The 18795-nt window shown below is 35.1% G+C and overlaps 1 protein-coding gene across 30 annotated transcripts in view; it reads left to right on the forward strand.

Annotated features, from left to right (window-relative positions):
- Eif4g3 (eukaryotic translation initiation factor 4 gamma 3) overlaps positions 1-18795 on the forward strand; it is a 294208-nt gene that overhangs the window by 178687 nt on the left and 96726 nt on the right. For 16 of the 30 annotated variants that reach the window (XM_047526878.1, XM_047526748.1, XM_047526753.1 and 13 more), the window contains 2 exons: positions 4297-4456; positions 9982-10821. In XM_047526878.1, coding sequence (XP_047382834.1) covers positions 4297-4456; positions 9982-10821 — 1000 coding nt within the window. The remainder of the gene's footprint in view (positions 1-4296; positions 4457-9981; positions 10822-18795) is intronic. The other 14 variants (XM_047526927.1, XM_047526786.1, XM_047526820.1 and 11 more) reach the window with 2 other exon arrangements.

Below are 18795 nucleotides of genomic sequence, written 5' to 3' on the forward strand. Positions count from 1 at the left end.
CTGTAATCCCAGAGGCTCAGAAGGCTGTGCCAGAAGGTTTGCAAGTTCAGAGCCAGCCTCAGCACCTTAGTGAAGCCCTAAGCAACTCAACAGAACCCTGTCTCTAAATAAAATATCAAGTAGGGACTGGGAATGTGACTCAGTGATTGGTCATCCCTGGGTTCAATGCCTGGAAATAAATAAATAAATAAATAACCTGTGCCTGGCTTAGAGTTGCTATGGAGATGAAAGACGGAAAACCTTGGTGTGACCTGTAAGACCCTATCTCTTCTGACTCCTGCTATCTTGTTTTATACCATGCTCACTAATCCCTCTGGTATTCTTCTTGCCTTCTCACTCAACTTTGTTGATCACATAATACTCTTCCTTTTAGAGACTTTGTATTGGCCTTTCCCTCTGCCTGAAATGCATCTTCCTACACTTCTTGCCACATGCCTCCCCTATGCCTGAATCCACATTGACTATTTAAAACTCATCCTAAATGCTGCAGACAGGTGCATTGGTGCACACCTGTAATCCCAGCTGCTAGGGAGGCTGAGGGAAACAGTTCAAAGCCAGCCTAGGCAACTTAGTGAGACCCTGCCCCAAAATACAAATTAAAAATAGCTGGGGCTATAGCTCAGTGGCAAGGTGCTGTGTACCACATTCAAGGCCCAGGATTTAATCCCACATAGCCCCCCCACACACACACACACAAATCCTTATACATATACAAAGTCAGGACTCAGGTTATGTGTTAGCTCTGTGTTCTTGCAGTGTTACTACTATTATAATTAAATGATTAATTTTGTGGTTTTCCCTTTAATATCTGTTCCCTTTGGTCCATGAAGCTAAAAATTTTGTCTGAGTCACGAGTAGATCCTCAGTGTATTCTTGTATGTGATATAGATTACCACGTGTTCTTACACATGGGAAGTACCAGGAGGAAACACCCATACTACACGCACCCCTGCGCAATGATTGAATGTGGGTGATTCTCTGCCACTTAGGAGAGAAGCATGTTTTGGTCCTTTTTTCTGTTGTCTCTAAGTATGTTGTTATTTTTCTTTTTGATCTTCAGCGGATGCTGTACTTGTTTTCTGCTTGTGTGTACTTTATACTTGTTTATCCTCTGGATTTATAGACATTAAATACATGAGGTATTTTATACAAGGATTATATTAAAGTTACTGAATGGTACTTTGTAAAAAAGTTATACCTTTAATTATAAAATATGAAACACTGAAGTAGCCTCTTAGATTAGCAATAAATTACATTAGCTTTTTTTATTTTGTAGCAATTTGTGGTCTCTGACTTTCTCTCATTGTATGTAAGTCAGCACATGTTTTCTGTAATATACCAGATAGTAAATATTTTAAGCATTGTAACCATATTGTCTCTTTCAGCACTACACTTCTGTGGCATTACAGCACAAAAGTAGCCATTCATAATATCTAAATGAATGAGCAAGTGTATTTTAACAAAATATTTATGAACACTGACTTTATATAATTTTCAAGTGTCAAGACATTGTTTTCCTCTTGCTTCCCCCTCACAATCCCAATGTTAAAAAATGTAGAAACTGCTTATCTTGTGGATAGTACAAAAACAGACATGTCACCTCCATAATTGCTGACTGTGTACTTGAATATCCTATCATCTACATAGTTAAAATAGAAAGCAATGGAAAGTGACCCTTTTCTGCAGAAACGGTGTGGGCTGCTATATAAAGAAGAATTAATTTAAAATTGTACAAAGAAGTATTTTAAGTAATAGTTGCAAATTTTGTTCATATTTTACCTAGTAGCTAAATATTGTGTTTTTAAAAAAGGAATGAATTCTTCCAGTATCTGGGCCCCAGCCTATCCATTGCCCTTGAGACCAGTGCTTTAATATATAAATCTTCATTAGAGTTGGTTCTCAGCTAGAATTTATAAAGGAAGTTCATTTCTTAGATACTGTTAGGAGTTGAATGATTTTGTTTTGTTACCGATTGCCCTTTAGGCATTAAAATTTTAGAAATTTTAATTCCCAGCAGTAATGAATGTGACTGAAATACAGTGGTTTTGGAATCCCTTGAATATATTCTCAACAGTGTAGCTTAATTTCTTTATGTCAATCAAGGTACTTATACCATAGTATGTGATATTTTCAGTTACAGTATTAAGGTGTTTCCTGATTTTTATGACTTATTAATTAGATAAAATAGTTGACTATATGTGGTTTGTAAATATAAGGACCGTTTATAGTTGAGTAACTTCATTAAGAGAGAATAGGTGAGATTTGAGGCTTAGCTAATATTTGAGATTTTCCTAAATTAAAATTAATCCAGAATAAGATTGTTTAATTATATGTTAACATGTTATCAGTTTCTAGGTAATGTCAGAGGTATAGAGAATGTTAAAGTTGGAAAAAGTTGAAGAAACTCTAGGATCTTTAATTTCTTTTCATTTTATAATTCAGGACACTTGAGTTAGTACTTCCCCAGAATGTTGCTGGATTTGGAGCTATTACTTAATGAACACATTTTCTCAGTCCTTTCTTATCACTCTTTATTATACATAAATCCTTCCAAGGACTTTGTTAATGTAAGAAAGTCTGGTAGTTATATCTTTTATATGATTCAAGCTATTTTATATTGAAAAGTTTCAGATCTATACAAATTTATAGGTATAAGTAGCATTTTATGGTTATGAACATTCATTTGATCTAAGGATGTCATTTTGTTGACTTACATTTTGGTTATTAATTTCCCAGGCAATTGGAGTAGTTAATATTTTCTTCTTTTTTTAGGTCATTGATGCAGTTTGCAAATCTTTCTTTCCTGGATAACTTTATTAACTGCTAAGTTCATGAACTGTTTCCCTTTTTTCCAGATCTGTTTTTAGCCATTAAAATTATATTTTCATTTTTAACTGTGAAACCTTCCTAATTTTTCATTGAAAATAAGGGTTCAGGGTATAGTGATCATCACAGTGCTATATTTATTCATTTCTCCAGGATTCAAAATAAAAGTGTAGTAACTATTCATTTCTTTACGGACGGAATACTCTTAGTAGTCTTCATTTAGAAGTAATTATGGAGTGTGAGCACTTTCTGGTCTAATGAATAGGCAAAACGATAGCATTTTTCTCTTTATTCGTAATTTATACAGTTCACATTCATAGTCAAATATGAATTACATGTTATACATTCTGAAAAAACATTGTTACTTAAATGGTATCTATCATGTGTACATTTCATTTATATTCCATTTGAAGAACTTTTAAGTGAGACTACAGACTTAAAAATGTATTTTTTTTAACTAATCTTCATTTTTTAAGTGGCCCCGTCTAACCAGATTCCCCACATCTTCATCTCCCTACCTCATTCTGTCCCCGCAAAAATCAATACAGAATTGGGCAGGGAGCTCTGCTCTGATAGCACCAGTAGAATTCAATGTAGATTGAACTACCAAAAATACTGACCTTAGATGTCCGAGGAGAGACACTGCTTCCTTTTGTGGCTTTGTGTAACCCTCAGATCCAGAAATACCTGACTGGAATGTGATGGAGAATGAATGTCCTTGTCCCTTCTTGTGTAATTCTGTTCCCTCTAAGTTGCACAATAGCTGTAATATTCTCAACCTACTTGCTTGGATTTTGATAGGCATCTTTCATTCCAGTACAATGGCCAAGTGATAATGAGTTTCCTCATAGTTCTGAAAAGCCACATATTTTAATTGGATTTCTGATTCTGAAGAGATACCATCCTTGACCCAGAACCTAAAAACATTTAAAGGAGAAAGTGCTTGTAGAAAGTTTTCCAATTTGCATTTCATCTTTATGATCACAAGGACATTAACAGAAATCTCTACTCTTCCATCAATAACTGGTTTTTAAACCCTTAATATTTTCATTTGTCCTACTTTAGGAAGATTAACTACTAGGTAGTGAAATTGACCAAATCCTTTTGGTCTTTGGGAGGATGGTAAATGATATTAGATGTTAGGTTGAAAAGTCAGCTTGTCCTTAGAAGGAACACTGGAGAATGAAATGTACTAATAATTGTTGTGCTGTCTTCTCTTGGTGTGGTTAATAGTAATCATCTTTTTTCCTTCCCCTTTCCCACTGCCTCTTTCCTTCTTCTCCCTGTCTTCTCATGTACTTTTCAAATTTATTAAATTGACCTATATATATTTTTTCCTTGCTTCCTTTGTTTTGTTTTGTTTTGTTTCTTTTTCTTTCCTTTTTTTTTTTTTTTTTTTTTTTTTTTTTTTTTTTAATTTTGTGATCTCCTGCTCTGTCTTCCCCACTTGCTTGGGTCCCATGTTGCTAGTTTTTATGTTCGCATGCTCATTATCACCCTTTTTTGTACTTCAAATCCCAGCAGCTGCCCAGCCAAGTCCCTGAGCACAGCCCTGTGGTTTATGGGACTGTGGACAACGCTCATCTTGCTGCCAGCACCCCTGTCACTGCAGCTAGCGACCAGAAGCAAGGTTTGTGTATGACTGTATTTCTCCCTCTTACCTAATAATCTCTTTTTTCTTAAGTACATTGCCCTTAGCATTCAAAAGTAAAACATTTGAGAACTGTTTCATCACTCACTTTTAAACAAAGCTTTGAGATGGAAAATGTTCTACTTTTGGGAAACTAAAGTAGGGATGATTAGTAAAAATTTTTTTCTACATTAATGCCTCACTGTCATGTATACATAAACACTAAAATGCCTCACACTTTAAAAAAAAAAAAGGTACAAGGGTGGGAGAATAAATCAAAGCATATATTATTTTATAAGAACAACACATATTTAATTGTACATTCAGCGTGTCCTTGTGTAACTTACTATTTCTACAAAAGATTTCTTGCAAGATTGGGCTATTAACTCTCACCCACATTAGAGAAAGCATTGTTCAAATCCTGGCTCCATTGGGCACTAGCTAATTGATCTTGATTGACATTACTTAACTTATGTATCTCAGTTTCTTATAGAATAGGTTGAAGGCATACCTCACAGAGTTTTTGAGGATATGCCTAGCATGAAAAGTGCTTAGTAAATTAACATGATTATTACTGATGTAGGAACCATAGAAAGGTCTTTCCCTCATTGACCTTGAACATGAAGTAGCATATGTTTAAGGAAAATCTCATGCCCAAAACTGAATATCAGAGTCTTTCTGCTTACTTGGATTTTAACCCTAACGTAGCTAAAATTGGGAACTGATTCTCAGAATGCAAAGGGAGAAGAAAGTAACTTTGGGCATGCTTTCTGACTTCATTCTGAGAATGGATGGAAATAATATATGTGTTACCTGCTTTCTTGGATTATAAATTCCTCTAAACCTTGATATGCTGTTGCTGGTTGTTATTAAATATACTTTCTAAAAATTACTCTTTAAAAACAATTCGAAATGGCCCATAAAATGGAGGCATTTAATATTAAAGGTTTTGGGCTAGACTGCAATTTATCATAGCTATAAACCTTCTGAAAGATGATGTTATAATACATAATTTCAGTGTTTTTTTACATTATGGAAATGTAATATGGTATTTTAAAATAAAGAAGGTTTTTTTCCCTCCTGAGTATAGAGAAGCTTAATATTTTTTATAAAAAGAGGTGAACATAGGCAAGTCCTACATTGTGTTTGTTGTTATAAAATAGTTTTAAATCAAAAGATAGGACATGAACCTTAATCTGTCATGCTTTTAAAATTTGCATTGACAAATACTTCTATAAGCTTTGTTCAGAGTTTAAAGGTAAATTTTTTTTAATATTAATGTCATCAGTCTTGTAGAAGTATAAATTTTAGGTATTGAGGAAGATCACTCTCTATCCCCCAATGATAAGGTGGTTTTAAGTCAAAATATGTAATGATTTCAAACTCTGTAAAGAATTTTTGTTTCAAAATTTTACTTCATTATACTTTTACAAAATTGTAATTATTTTGTTAGTAAGAATAACATACTGAATATTTCCTATGCAATGAGACTTTAAGATGTCTTCGCATACTTTATATATAGCTTTGCTAAGAAATGATGATGATACTGCTGATCTGCCTGAGGCAGTACCCTTTCTTTTACAGTTACTTTGTGGAAAACAATGCTAAGATTTTTAGATTATGGCATCCTTAGTTTTATCATATGTAGATCTAGATTTCCAGACAGGAAAATATAGAGTTCATGGATTTGTTCAGAATTGGGGGTGGGGTTGAAAATTTGAATAACAAAATCAGCATTTCAGGGTGACATTGTGTAGATGAGGGCAAATTAGAGAAAATGTTTCAGATTACCTCGAAATGAAAAACTTGTGTATTAAGTATGTTTGAAGGAACCTGTAGATAACCCTTTGCAACTACTTGTCATCTTCCTCATAGTACTAACTGTTCACCAGAAAACTCAGTAACTATTTCATAATTCTAGTCATAACCTGCTTCATAGTAGATTTTCACTTTTTATTTAATTTACTAATTTGTTATTTTTCTTATTTGGCAATGCTGGGGATCAAATCCAGGGTCTCACACATGCTAGGCAAGTGCTGTACCACTAAGTTACAGACCCAACTTTCACAGTTTTTAAACTATGTGTATAATTTTGATACTAATAGAAAGATTGTTTTTTAGAAAAATAAGCTTTTTTCTTTATACTTACATTTTAAACTTTTTCCTTGTTTAAGTGTATATTCCTTTTGAAATTAAATGAGTACAAGGATTGTTTTCAAAGCTTATTATTACCTCCCGCAAAACTTCTCTGTTCTACAGTTAGCAACAAAAGTCTCATTGAGTAAAGGGTTTGAACTAGTGAGCAGAATTTCATGTTAGCTCCCAAGACTCTTTCCTGCTTGATTTACCTAAATAATTAGATTTTCGTAAACTTTTTCCCCCAGATTAGAAGAACATGAGCTTTGAAGTTATTCTCAGGTTTGAGCGTTTGCTGGTTATGTGACCTTCACTTTCTTCATCTGTAAAATAAGAACATAATAGTTTCCCCACTGATGGTGTGGGATTTATAGAGAATAGTATATGTAATAGTATATGTAGGCAATTAATCTAGTTCCAGTCACATAGAAGTGCTTCATATATGTTAGGTGCCATTATTAATCTTCTGGTTTCTCAGTTTTTGACATGAACAGCTGGAATGGTTATAAAAAGACAAAGGTTCCTGAGAAATACATTGTTTCCCATTTGTTTACTATATTATGATGTCAAGGAAATGCCTCATATTGATATGTAGAGAAACCATTGAAAGAATTAAAATCTTTACCTGGTTGTTGATGGTGTACAAACACAGCTGAAATGATTGCTGTTTCCTAAGTGAGAAAATATCTTAAGTCTAATGTTTTGAGAGTATGGCATGGATAATTAATATAAAAAAGTGTTAGAGAGGGCCTGTAGTCTTAGTCTTAGTGCTTGTTGGAAGCACCTCCTGTATGATATTCCGTGAGTAGTATTCTGCTGTCATTCAACCACTCCCAGAAGTGTTGCTCAGCCTGGGCTCTGTTGGCCATTAGGACTCCTTATTCTTAGTCAAATGGGACTGTCCCTCAAATTGCAGGATGCTTAGCATTACTTTCTCTTTACTACTAAATGACATACGCACTGTTGGTTCCACCACCATGTAAGAATTAAAGGGAGCAGTTTTGTCTGTCTTAAAAATATCTTGCATTCATTATCTAAACTATGGTTAAATTAAATGAAAAAATCCCTACTCATTACCCAAAGACTAGTAATAAGTATTTTTTAAGTTACCAAATTGGGTTTTACTTCTACTTGCAGTTTTTTTGTCCTGTTTTTAAAACTTTTTTCAATTAAAAATAAGTATATAAACTTTCTATACAACGATTCTTTTCAAGCCCTGTTTTTTTAACTATTGAATAGTATGCCATTATATGCCTAGGCCATCATTTATTTAATAAATTGTTCATTGTTTGACATTTGGCTTATTCCCTCCACCCCTATTATGTGCTGCCTTAAATATTCTATAATCTAGGCTCACTCTTACATAATTGTTTCCTTAGGAAAAGACCTTAAAGATGGAATCCCTACCAATTCCTAAAGATGGCCAAACTCTTAATAGTAAAAGTTTTTACACATGCTTAAATTAAATATTTGTCATTTACATCTTCTGTGTTGTACTTTTCAGTTTTCTGTTTTTAAAGCTTCCGTTTTCGGTATTTAAAGAACGAGTTAAAGGAGTTGTATGTCAGAGAAGCTCTTGAAATAAACTTTGCTTCTTATTTTCTTAATACTAGATTTTTTTCTAGTATTACAGTTACAGTTACAGTTCTTTCAGTCCTAGATCTACTTTTGTTTTATTTATTTTTACTAGAAATTTTGTTTCCTAAAATTGAGCTTTGAATTGACATTCTTATTAGATTGTTAATGTGAGAAGTACTGTTTTCTTCTTTTCTTTTTAAATTTATTATATCTTGGTTTTTCAGCTATCATGAAGGGTGTTTTTCTAATATTTGTTTTGATTGTTGTTTCTTTGTGTGAGTGTGGTCATACCGGCCATAGAACCCAAGGCCTCATACATGCTAGGCAAGCGCTTCACCACTGAGCTAAACCCCCAGCTTCTGATCTGCTTTCATAGTAGTATCATATAATATCCGTGATCTGTGAGGCAATTACTGCAGTGAATTGGAAGTTATTTCCATCAGAGCTATTTCAACAAAGTTATGTTAGTCATGTGTATGGAACATATTTATATATACATTAAAAACATTATTTCTGAAATATTTTTTGTCTCTTTGCCTGGTAGCTTATGCAGAAGTATTTGACTGTGAGAGTCTATTGATCTTATTTCACCACTACAATAAAGTCCAATTTTAGAAGCCAATTTCTATCTCTATAAATTAAAGAGAATTCTGAGATATTAAGTAGTAGAAGTGAATGAATTAACCTTTAATAGCTTACTGATAATATTTAGTATCTATTTATCTGATTAACAGCATATTCTTTTTCACAGACTTAACTACAGTTTATTATAAAGACTCTGATGCATTAAGCATTGTAGAGGAAAAAAAAAAGAATCATAGAGGAGAAAATCTCTTCCAGTTTAGATTATCTTTCAGTAGTGCGTTAAACTTTTGTTGGCATTTGATAAACATATTCATTGAGTATCTTCTATTTTCAGTGGAGCCTCTTATAGTGCTAAGGAAGCACAAGACTGAAAACAATCTAAATCTTATTTGTTTTCATCCTCTCAGGAATGAATCACATATCATTTCACCTGGAATTTTGTTAAATTAGCATTTCTTTTATTTTTCAGTACCCTTACAGTTTCTCTTTTTTCCTTGATCTTATTCTCTCTTGGTCTATACACAGATGTATATTTTATATATTATTCCAAAATATTTCAGACATTGGAAAAGTATTTTTTTATTTATCCAAGCATTAACTTTGTTTTCTCCCTAAAGATTTATTTTACACATAAAGACACAAGGTACATTTCCACTTTTATACATTTATTTCTGGTTAGTTTGGGAGAAATAAAAGTTAATTTCTAAACTTTTTATGTTCATACTTAATTTCACTGGTAATAATACTATGATGCTTTGTCTTAAAACATAGTTTATTATCCAAGTCATATATTTTTTTAAAAATTCCCCCAAATGTTGAAATATATGGAAACATCAGTCTCTATAATAATTTCTGATTATTTGTCTTGTACTGTATGTCCACAGTAGTGTAAGCTTTGTGGAAAAGTTTTCCACAGGGAGCAAGATATGATAGAGATGCAGGTCTGCCTACCTTAAAGTATGGTTTAGCTTCATTCTTGGTGAACTTTTCCATTGTACTCTTGACACAATCTTATTTGGTGAGTTGATTCCTTCTCTTACTTCAAAATGAACTTTATATGTATTGGAGATCATGTAATAGTGGGTATAACTAGAAAAAAAAATGACAGTGTTTTTGAGGTGCCAGATGATTTGCTAAGACATGAAAAAAATTGACCTAAGATAATACAGTATAGTCTTTGGTTCAAAAATTGTTCTTAAAACTTTTTTATTTTTTTTCTTCTCCAGAAGAGAAGCCAAAACCAGAGCCAGTGTTAAAGTCTCCTTCCCCCATCCTTAGGCTAGTCCTTAGTGGGGAGAAGAAGGAACAAGCAGGCCAGACAGCAGAGACTACCACCATAGAATCCATACCAGAGCATCCTCTGCCTCCATCACCTACCACCGTTTCTTCAGTTGCTCGAAGTACAGTTGCTTCCCCCACTTCTGCTGTTCTTAGTAGCCAACCAATATTCACCACTGCTTTAGATGACAGATGTGAACTCCCTTCCTCAAAAGAAGATACAGTTCTCACTCCCAGCCCTGCATCTTGCACAGAAACATCAGACCCATCACCAACAGATGAAATTGACAGTAATATATGCAAGAAACCCTGTAGTGTAGTATCTAATGATATTCCACTGATTTCTAGTGCTAACCTAATTAATGAAATGAATGGAATTAGTGAAAAGTTACCAGCCACAGAGAGCATTGTGGAAATAGTAAAACAAGAAGTATTGCCATTGACTCTTGAATTGGAGATTCTGGAAAATCCCCCAGAAGAAATGAAAGTGGAGTGTATTCCAGCTCCCATCACCCCTTCCACAGTTCCTTCATTTTCTCCTGCTTCTCCAGCTCCTCCAGCTTCTCCCCCGCCCCCTCCTGTCATTGTTCCTGCTGCTGCCTCTGCTGTGACTACTCCGAGTGCTCCCACTGCAGGCCAGAGAGTCTTAGAAGAGGAAGAAGGTGTAAGAACTTGCCTTAGTGAAGATTCAAAAGAAATTCCAAACAAAGTAGAGGTAGAAGCAGATGGACAAACAGAAGAAATTACAGATTCTCAGAACTTAAATTCAAGAAAGAGTCCTACCCCAGGTAAGCTGTTCTACCATTAACAATCTTGTGCTTGCTGAACATGAAGAAGAGGCAGTGTTTGAGTTATTTTTTAATTGGCTGCTTTCCTTGACTTCCAGAAACATCGAATGAATGCTGAAATTCCTAGTCTGGTTTCTTCAGTGGTGTGTTTGTGTTTTAGTACAGCCTGCAAAAGAGTTACTTCCATTGTCTAAAAATGCAAATGAGAATTTCCAAATATACTAAATGCCTCCAAGGTATATGTCTCTATACACATTGGGTCATTTTTGTTTTTTATTTATTATACTTGGTTAATATGAATCATTTCTTCAGTGATTAATTTTGTTATTTGAGTGCTGGAAATCATTAAAAACCAGCACTGATAGTTCCTAATGCTTTTTAGAATTTAAATCTCAACCAATAAACCCCTAAGTTAAAGGAACTCCTCTATGCATGACCTCTTTTTTTTTTTTTTTTTTTTTTTTTTTTTTTTTTTTTATTTAACTCTTTTTTAGTGGTAGATGAACACATCTCTATTTTACGTACTTATTTTCGTGTGGTACTGAGGATCAAAACCAGTGCCTCACACAAGCTATGCAAGCATTCTGTCACTGAGCTACAACCCCAACCCCATACATGATCTCTTAAAATCTTAGGTTTAGGAAAACAGCTTTACCTTTGGAAAATGAAAGTGCACTATCTGATTAAATTGCAGATAAATGTAATGTTCTCCCACTTTTTCTTTTTTTAAAGTTTTATTTTTTATGTAATTAACATTTTCAGTTTTGTATTCTTCCCAATTCCACTTGTTTTTTAATGTAGCATCACCTAGAATCTTAGGAACTGTCCACTAAATTTAGATTCTTATCAATTTGTAAATCAAAAGTTTTAATAATATTAATCAAAAGTTAATCTGAGGCTCATAAGCTGGTAAGAAAGTCTTCCTCCCACCCCCTGGTATATTGGAGATTTAACTTTAAACAAGTCAACAAACCCATCTTCTTCAACATTATCATATGCTATATAATTTGCTCTCTGTATGCATAGTACTCTAATTACTTTGCTTAAGCAGATGGGGGCACATTGACAAATGAGTTCACTTCCTAGGTTGATATTAGATATGCATTGGATTTGATCACTAATGTTCTCAATATTTGTTTTTAATTGTGGAGTAGGTAGGCAAACTAGACAAACAAAAAGTCTGATCCCTACTTTTAAGATGTGACTTTCCTACCCAGCCTAGTTCTTTAGGCAGTTTGCTTGTCAGTGTCCATGGGAGGTGTCAGTCCCTTGGGACTGTAGAACGTCTAGTTCAATATAGTGAACTCCATGTGAACCAAGGCCCTGCACCTAAATTGTCTTTCTGCACATCTCTCACCTTCAGTTTCCTTTAAGAAGTTGATCACTTGGGTGGCCTGATACTAGAATACAATGCCCAGGGATAGGTGGACATGAGAACAATTTTAAGTCAAGTACTTGCCATCTCTCCATGCCATTACACATTTGTTTGAAAATGTAAATATTCTTGGAATTAGTAAGTGAAGAATAAATTTCCTCTTATGTTTAAATGTCTGTAGAACCAACTGTAAATCAGTCTCAAGAACCCAGGCAACTGTAGCTTTTTTTTTCCCCCTTATTCGTATTAGAGATTGAACCTGGGCTGCTTTACCACTGACCTACATCCCCATCCCTTTTTATTTTTTATTTCGAGACAGGATTTTGCTGCGTTGCCTAAGGCCTTACTGAATTGCTGAGGCTGTTCTCAAACTTGCAGTTCTCCTGCCTCAGCCTCCCAAATTGCTGGGATAACTGGTGTGCACCCCTGTGCCCATCTCAGTTTTAGGATTTTTGAAATTGTAAAGCCATGTAAACATTCCTGACCTGATCTTTTTTCTACAGAGTTTCATCATTTTGTGACAGAAGATAACCTCGCAAATTAAAATTACCTTCCATCTTTAAATATATCCACCTGAAGTGATTATATGCTAAATAACTACAATCTTGTTTGCACTTATTTATTGTAGCTTGTTTGAGAAATTTATAAATGATAACCACAGTTTGGTTTGGACATCAGGCGTTTTTGTGTGTGTGTGGTTTTTGGTTTTTGTTTGAGATAGCTTCTTGTTTGTTGCCCAGGGTGGGTCTTGAACTCCTGGACTCAAGTGATCATCGTGCCGTAGCCTCCCAAGTAGCTTAGGACTACAGGTGTGTGCCATTGCACCAGGTCTAGATATCACATTTGGGGTGCTGACTTTTCAGACTAGTCTCTGTCTAAAGATGAAGTGCTTCAAAGGTGGCTTGAGAAATCACTTGCTTTTAACAAGTATTATACATAAATAACTTGTATACAGATAAATTGTATAACTATTGATTCAGTACTATGTAGTATGTCTATACTAACTTCTGTGTATGTGTGTTATGTCAGACATATGTGGTCCTTTCTCTTACTTTTGCTGGAAAACATTTTCTTGCAATTATTGTGTATCATATTCCTGAGTGGATCAAAGTGCAGTGATTCTGGATGCTTAGGGATTGAAGAATGAGTCTGCATGAAATGAGAATTGTGTATATGTGCGTGTGTTCACTGTACTTGAGGCAAGCCTCAGAGGTTGGCTGAACTTTAGACTACGTATAATATTCAGTCATTTTAAGAATGCAGTGTGTTGTTGGGGTGTGGCTCAGTGGTAGAGCGCTTGCCTAGCATGTGTGAGGCAATGAGTTTGATCCTCAGCACTGCATAAAAATAAATAAATAAAATAAAGGTATTGTGTCCATCTAGAACTAAAAGTATTGGAATGTTTTTATGGTAAAACAGTTTTCATTTATCATCTCCAGGAATTCATTTTGGAGAATTTCAGGCATTTTTCTGTTTTTTAATATAGGACTTTTAAAATTCTTTTTATCTGTTATAAAACCAGTATTTTAAATTCTTTAGGCAAAGGGAGTTTTCTAATTTTTTGCTTTTATCTTGTTTTTTGGATCCTGTTCATAGTGCATTCTTTCTTCATATATTTTATAATTTGTTTTATGAGCATCAGGTAAATGTTCCTTGAATAGAGATTAAGGGCACGTTCTTCCGAAGTAGTTTTGTATTTATTTTATCTGCCACAAGTCTTTGGGTAGTATTAGTTGGAATTCAGTCTGGATTTACTATCCTAATTTATACCCCACACACAGTGTGACACAGGTGCTGATGTTTCAGGGTTAGGGTAGTCCTCTAGCTAGCTGAAACAACACTTTTTTTCTCCCTATATGGGTGTTTTTACCCCCTCTGGGTGTTGGAATATAACTCCTTGGCACGCTGCCCCACATCCCCAGACGTTTAGCCCAGCAGTAGCAACTGACCTGCTCCATGTGGTTGACTTCCAGGAGTTCACCTTACATTCTCACAAGCTCACCTAAGAGTGGAGGAGGGTTTCCAGATTCTGTAGGTCACAGGACAAGAGATTTATTTCTCAAATGAAGATATGCTTGTATGTTTTGGGAGTTGTTAATAAAGTACCAGTTCACATAGCCAATCAAGTTATTGTGCTCTCTTTTGAGTTCTTAAGTATAAAGGGAACATACTTTAATTCAGGGGAAAAAACTTAATATTACTTGTGTTATTCACAACTATGAGAGTGTTAAAAGTACTTTTAAAGAAAGAAAACACAGTAAGCATAAAACCAGAGAAAAAGTCCATCGATATGAAAAAAAATCTTATTTTAAAAATCTTGACCTGAAGATCAACAGCAGGAACGGGGAACTTTGAAATGTATTCTTACCTTTCCTCAACTTAATGTAACATTCTAAGCAGTATTTGAAATATCTCTGGGAAATTTAGTTGCTGGGTCCAAAAGGCGGCCACCAGTGGTTTGAGTGTCCTCCAGTGATCTTGACATACCTGTGCATCCTTACCCCTTGCCTTCCCTTGTTCCTCTACAGACATGTATCCTGGAACCTGAGTAACAGGACTTCTTATACATGACTGGTTCCCTGTCACCTGCTAAAACCAGCAGAGCAATCCTTAAAGCGAGGGCTCTTAACTCCCTTTTACATAGACTTGAGTCTGAGTGATCCTTTGAGACAAGATTTTCCCCACCTAATTTGAAAACTGATTCCTTCAGAGCTGCCTGTAAAGCACACTTCAGCAATACCATCCTTATTTTCTTGTTCTTCTTCATAGCAAAATCATAGATATTTCCTGGAAAACACTGTTGATGGGTCAGATTCTGTCCTTCAGGTACTGTAAACGGAGGCCCTGGCCATCACTTGCAGTTTCCCTTTGCCTCTTCATTTGGGATCCATCTCTTGACTCTTTACAGTAGTAGTATATGTGTTTGTAGCAGAAACTTCAAAGTTTGGTTCACTGGATATTAAGTAACATGTCCTTGAATAGACATAGTTTGTATAGAATTTAGGTCCCTTTCTCCCAGGCTTAGTATAACCTTTCTTCACTACAAAGAACCACCATACTTGTTTGCTTCCAGATAGGGTAAGCCAGACAGTCCAGAAGTGCTCCTGGAAAACCCTAGTCTTGCTAAAAACTTTTCCCTTCTTTCCTGTCCTTACACACACAAGCCTTGAAGATTGTTGCCTCAACCTTTACAAAGCAGTTCTCCTGATGTCCAGGTGCATTTTCTTTAATGTCTTTTCTCCATTTTATATTGTTCTATTAAGTACTTGGTAATTTAGTTGTTGTCACAATGAAGTCTTCTTATTTGTTGATATTTACAGAATCTTTCAGTATCTCAAGCATTATTCTTGTGAATTAATCAACTGTTCCTAGAATATAATTATTTTTGTTAAACTGATGATAAAATTAAGGCAAGGATTGACAAATCACTTTTCTCAGGTCACAGGAGAATCATAACCCTTTATCTCACTTTTCTATTTTTTCAGATGTGATTTCTACATTGATTCAAAGTTCCTTTATTTTTTATTTAGGATTTGGCAACTATACATTTGTGTATCTGTTGACCAAGAGTTAGAGGAAGATGTGAAAACCCACCTGTTTCAACCACAAGTGGTGACTGAGGGTCTGCTATATGTTTGTTTTGTTGAGCACCTCAATAGGTGAGGTTTGAGCAGAGCTACCCGTTTTATAAAATCTCTCATTTTTCTGTTCTTTTTGCCTTTGGAGAAACCTGTTTAGCAAAACTTCCACTGAATCAGTGCTGTACCTCCACCTCTATTTTTAATCTCCAGTAGGCAGAACACTTATGTTAAGTAGTATACTGCTAAGTAGGCTTTAAGTGGTATAAGCCACTAAAAATTCACACTTTGTCCCCAGCCATTTCTCTTATGGACTTCATGTTGTAAATCTTGTTCTCTGCCCACCCTTCCTCCCCTGCAGCACATGACCATGTCTCCTTAGTGCAGAACGTTGAGGACGCTGGGTTTGCCTTTTTCAACCTTCCGCCCTCAGTTACAAATCTATCTGTATCTGCATTTTTTTTTTTTAATGGTGATTTAACCCAAAGGCACTTTCCCACTGAGCCCATATCCCCAGTACTTTTTATGTTTTTTATTTTGTGACAGAGTCTCACTAAGTTGCCTAGGGCCCTTTGTTAAGTTGCTGAGACTGGCTTTGAATTTTCCATCCTCCTGCCTCAATCTCCCGAGTTGTTGGGAGTGGCTGGGATTCCAGGCATGCGCCACTGCTCCCGTCTACATCCAGATTTTTTTCAAGCTCTGCTAGTTGCCCCTTGCAGTCTTACCTATATTCAGTACTCCTCCATGGACTTTTTATTCTCTGTAAACACATGGAAGTATCTTTCATGCCAAAAACACTCCCTTATCCCATATACCCCTTAGCTACCATGTAAACTTAATTTTCCTCCTTTCATTCAGACTTCTTAAAAATAGTCTACCATTTCTTCTACAATAGACTACTTAACTGTTTGGCTAATAAAATCTGATTTATACTCCCATTATGCCACTGGAACTTCCCTCAGCAGGATTACCACTGGACATAGTTTGTCCTTTTTATCATTTAACATTATTGCTTCTCCTTTTTTTCAATTTAGGTTCATTGGCATAATTTATATGCAGTAAAATTCACCCTCATTATCATTTCTTTATGTGAGTTTTCACAGACACATGAAATCATATAATCACACGGTTCCATTGTCCACCCCAAAATCCTCTTATATTTGAATCATGTTTTTTTGTTTTTCTGCATATTTTTTAGATGATTTCATTACTCTCAGGCTAAATGACTTCCCCTAGTAAATGCTGAAGACTTCCAAAGTTTGATCTCCACCCTGACTTTTCCTTTTTCCAATTGTCTGCCAAATATCTCCACTTGGAAATCCGAGACTCATCAGTTCAACACATCCAGTACTAATCAGTGGTTCCCTTAAACATCTTCTTTTGTCTCAGTTTGTGGCACTGGATTAAATTAAACATGGCTGGTGGACCTCTCTCTTGAGTCCCTTTTGCTTCACCTTTTGAGTTTCCATTTGCTTCTTTCCCAAGGTCCCCTGATTTTATTTCATATGTCTGTAGACTTTGTTCCTCCTGTTTCACTGCCTAGACTTGCACTTCTCCCTGGGTGACTCTCATTTACCTAGCCCCAGCCTTGCCCACATTCAAATTCATTCTCCAGCAACCAACCAGAATGAGCTATTTAGAATACAGATCTGGGGACCATTCATTATTTGTTAATACTGCCTTCCACAGATTTCTTCGGATTTCCATATTCCATACATGTCATCTATGTGGTTTCTTAGTACCTAATACATTGTTTAAAAAGTAAAAATAGGGCTGGGGATATAACTCAGTTGGTAGAGTGCTTGCCTCACAAGCCCAAGGCCCTGGGTTGAATCCCCAGCACCGCAAAAAAAAAAAAAAAAGTAAAAATAGAGGAAATAGACTTGTAGCTCACTGATACAGTGATCCTGTGTATGAACTCTGGATTCAATCCCCAGCACAAAAATAACACCCCAAAGTTAACAACAGAAGTCATTACTTAACATGGTAACATTCAGCATTTGGTGAAATACTCAATGCTATATAAAAACTGTTAAGGCTTTTGTAACTTAAGCTAACATTAATAGTTGTCTTTTATTGATTAGTTATGTATTTGTTTAGAGCTGCTATAGTTTAATTATTTTTGTTATTCTCGTGTGTGTGTGTGTGTGTGTGTGTGTGTGTGTGTGTGGTGCTGGGGATTGAACCCAGGGCCTTGTGTATGCTACGCAAGCACTCTACCAACTGAGCTATATCCCCAACCCTTCATTATTATTTTTAACTTGTTACTCAAACAGAATTTGATTGGCATTTGAAATATATGAATCAGTTTATCTGGTTATAGAGGGAGAAACTGTATAAATTGTCAAATATTAAAGTGTACCTACCCGTCTGTTTTGAATGATTCCTAATATTCTTTAAGATTTTCAGTACTTTGTTTTTACATCATTTATTATTCTTCAGTGATACGATGTAGGAAGAATGGAAGTATTGCTCCAAAATAAATACTTTGTGTAATTTCTTGATACCATTTGTTCAGGTCCATTTTTCATAAAAGAAAAGTTAAAGTCTACTTGGTTGGATTTATAATTGATTACTTTCCCATTCAAAAAATATTTGAGCAACTACAGTTGGAATAAATAGATACAAACATTTACTTACTTGGATTTCAATAATAGACTCTAGGACTTGTTGAAAATTATACGTGTGGATGGATATATATGTTTAGGTACTAGGGATCGAACCTGCAACACTGCATGTGCTGATAATCATGTGCTCCACCACTGACCTTTACCTCCAATCCCTTTATTTATTTTTAAATGAATAATTACTCAGAATATTTTTTTTTGATTGCCTACTCTAATCCATATTTTGGGAACACATTAGGGAAGAATATCCAAATTAGGAACTATCGTAGAAAACCAAGAAATAGGGACAGCCTAACCATTGGATTTTATAATGTACTAAGAAAGTGTAATAAATCCTTGCTTAACAATTTTATTAGAAAATCTGGAACTAAGTTGCTTAATTGATTTCATTTGT

Source organism: Sciurus carolinensis, chromosome 1 (genome assembly GCF_902686445.1).
Source record: "Sciurus carolinensis chromosome 1, mSciCar1.2, whole genome shotgun sequence".
NCBI classification, from domain to species: Eukaryota; Metazoa; Chordata; class Mammalia; order Rodentia; family Sciuridae; genus Sciurus; species Sciurus carolinensis.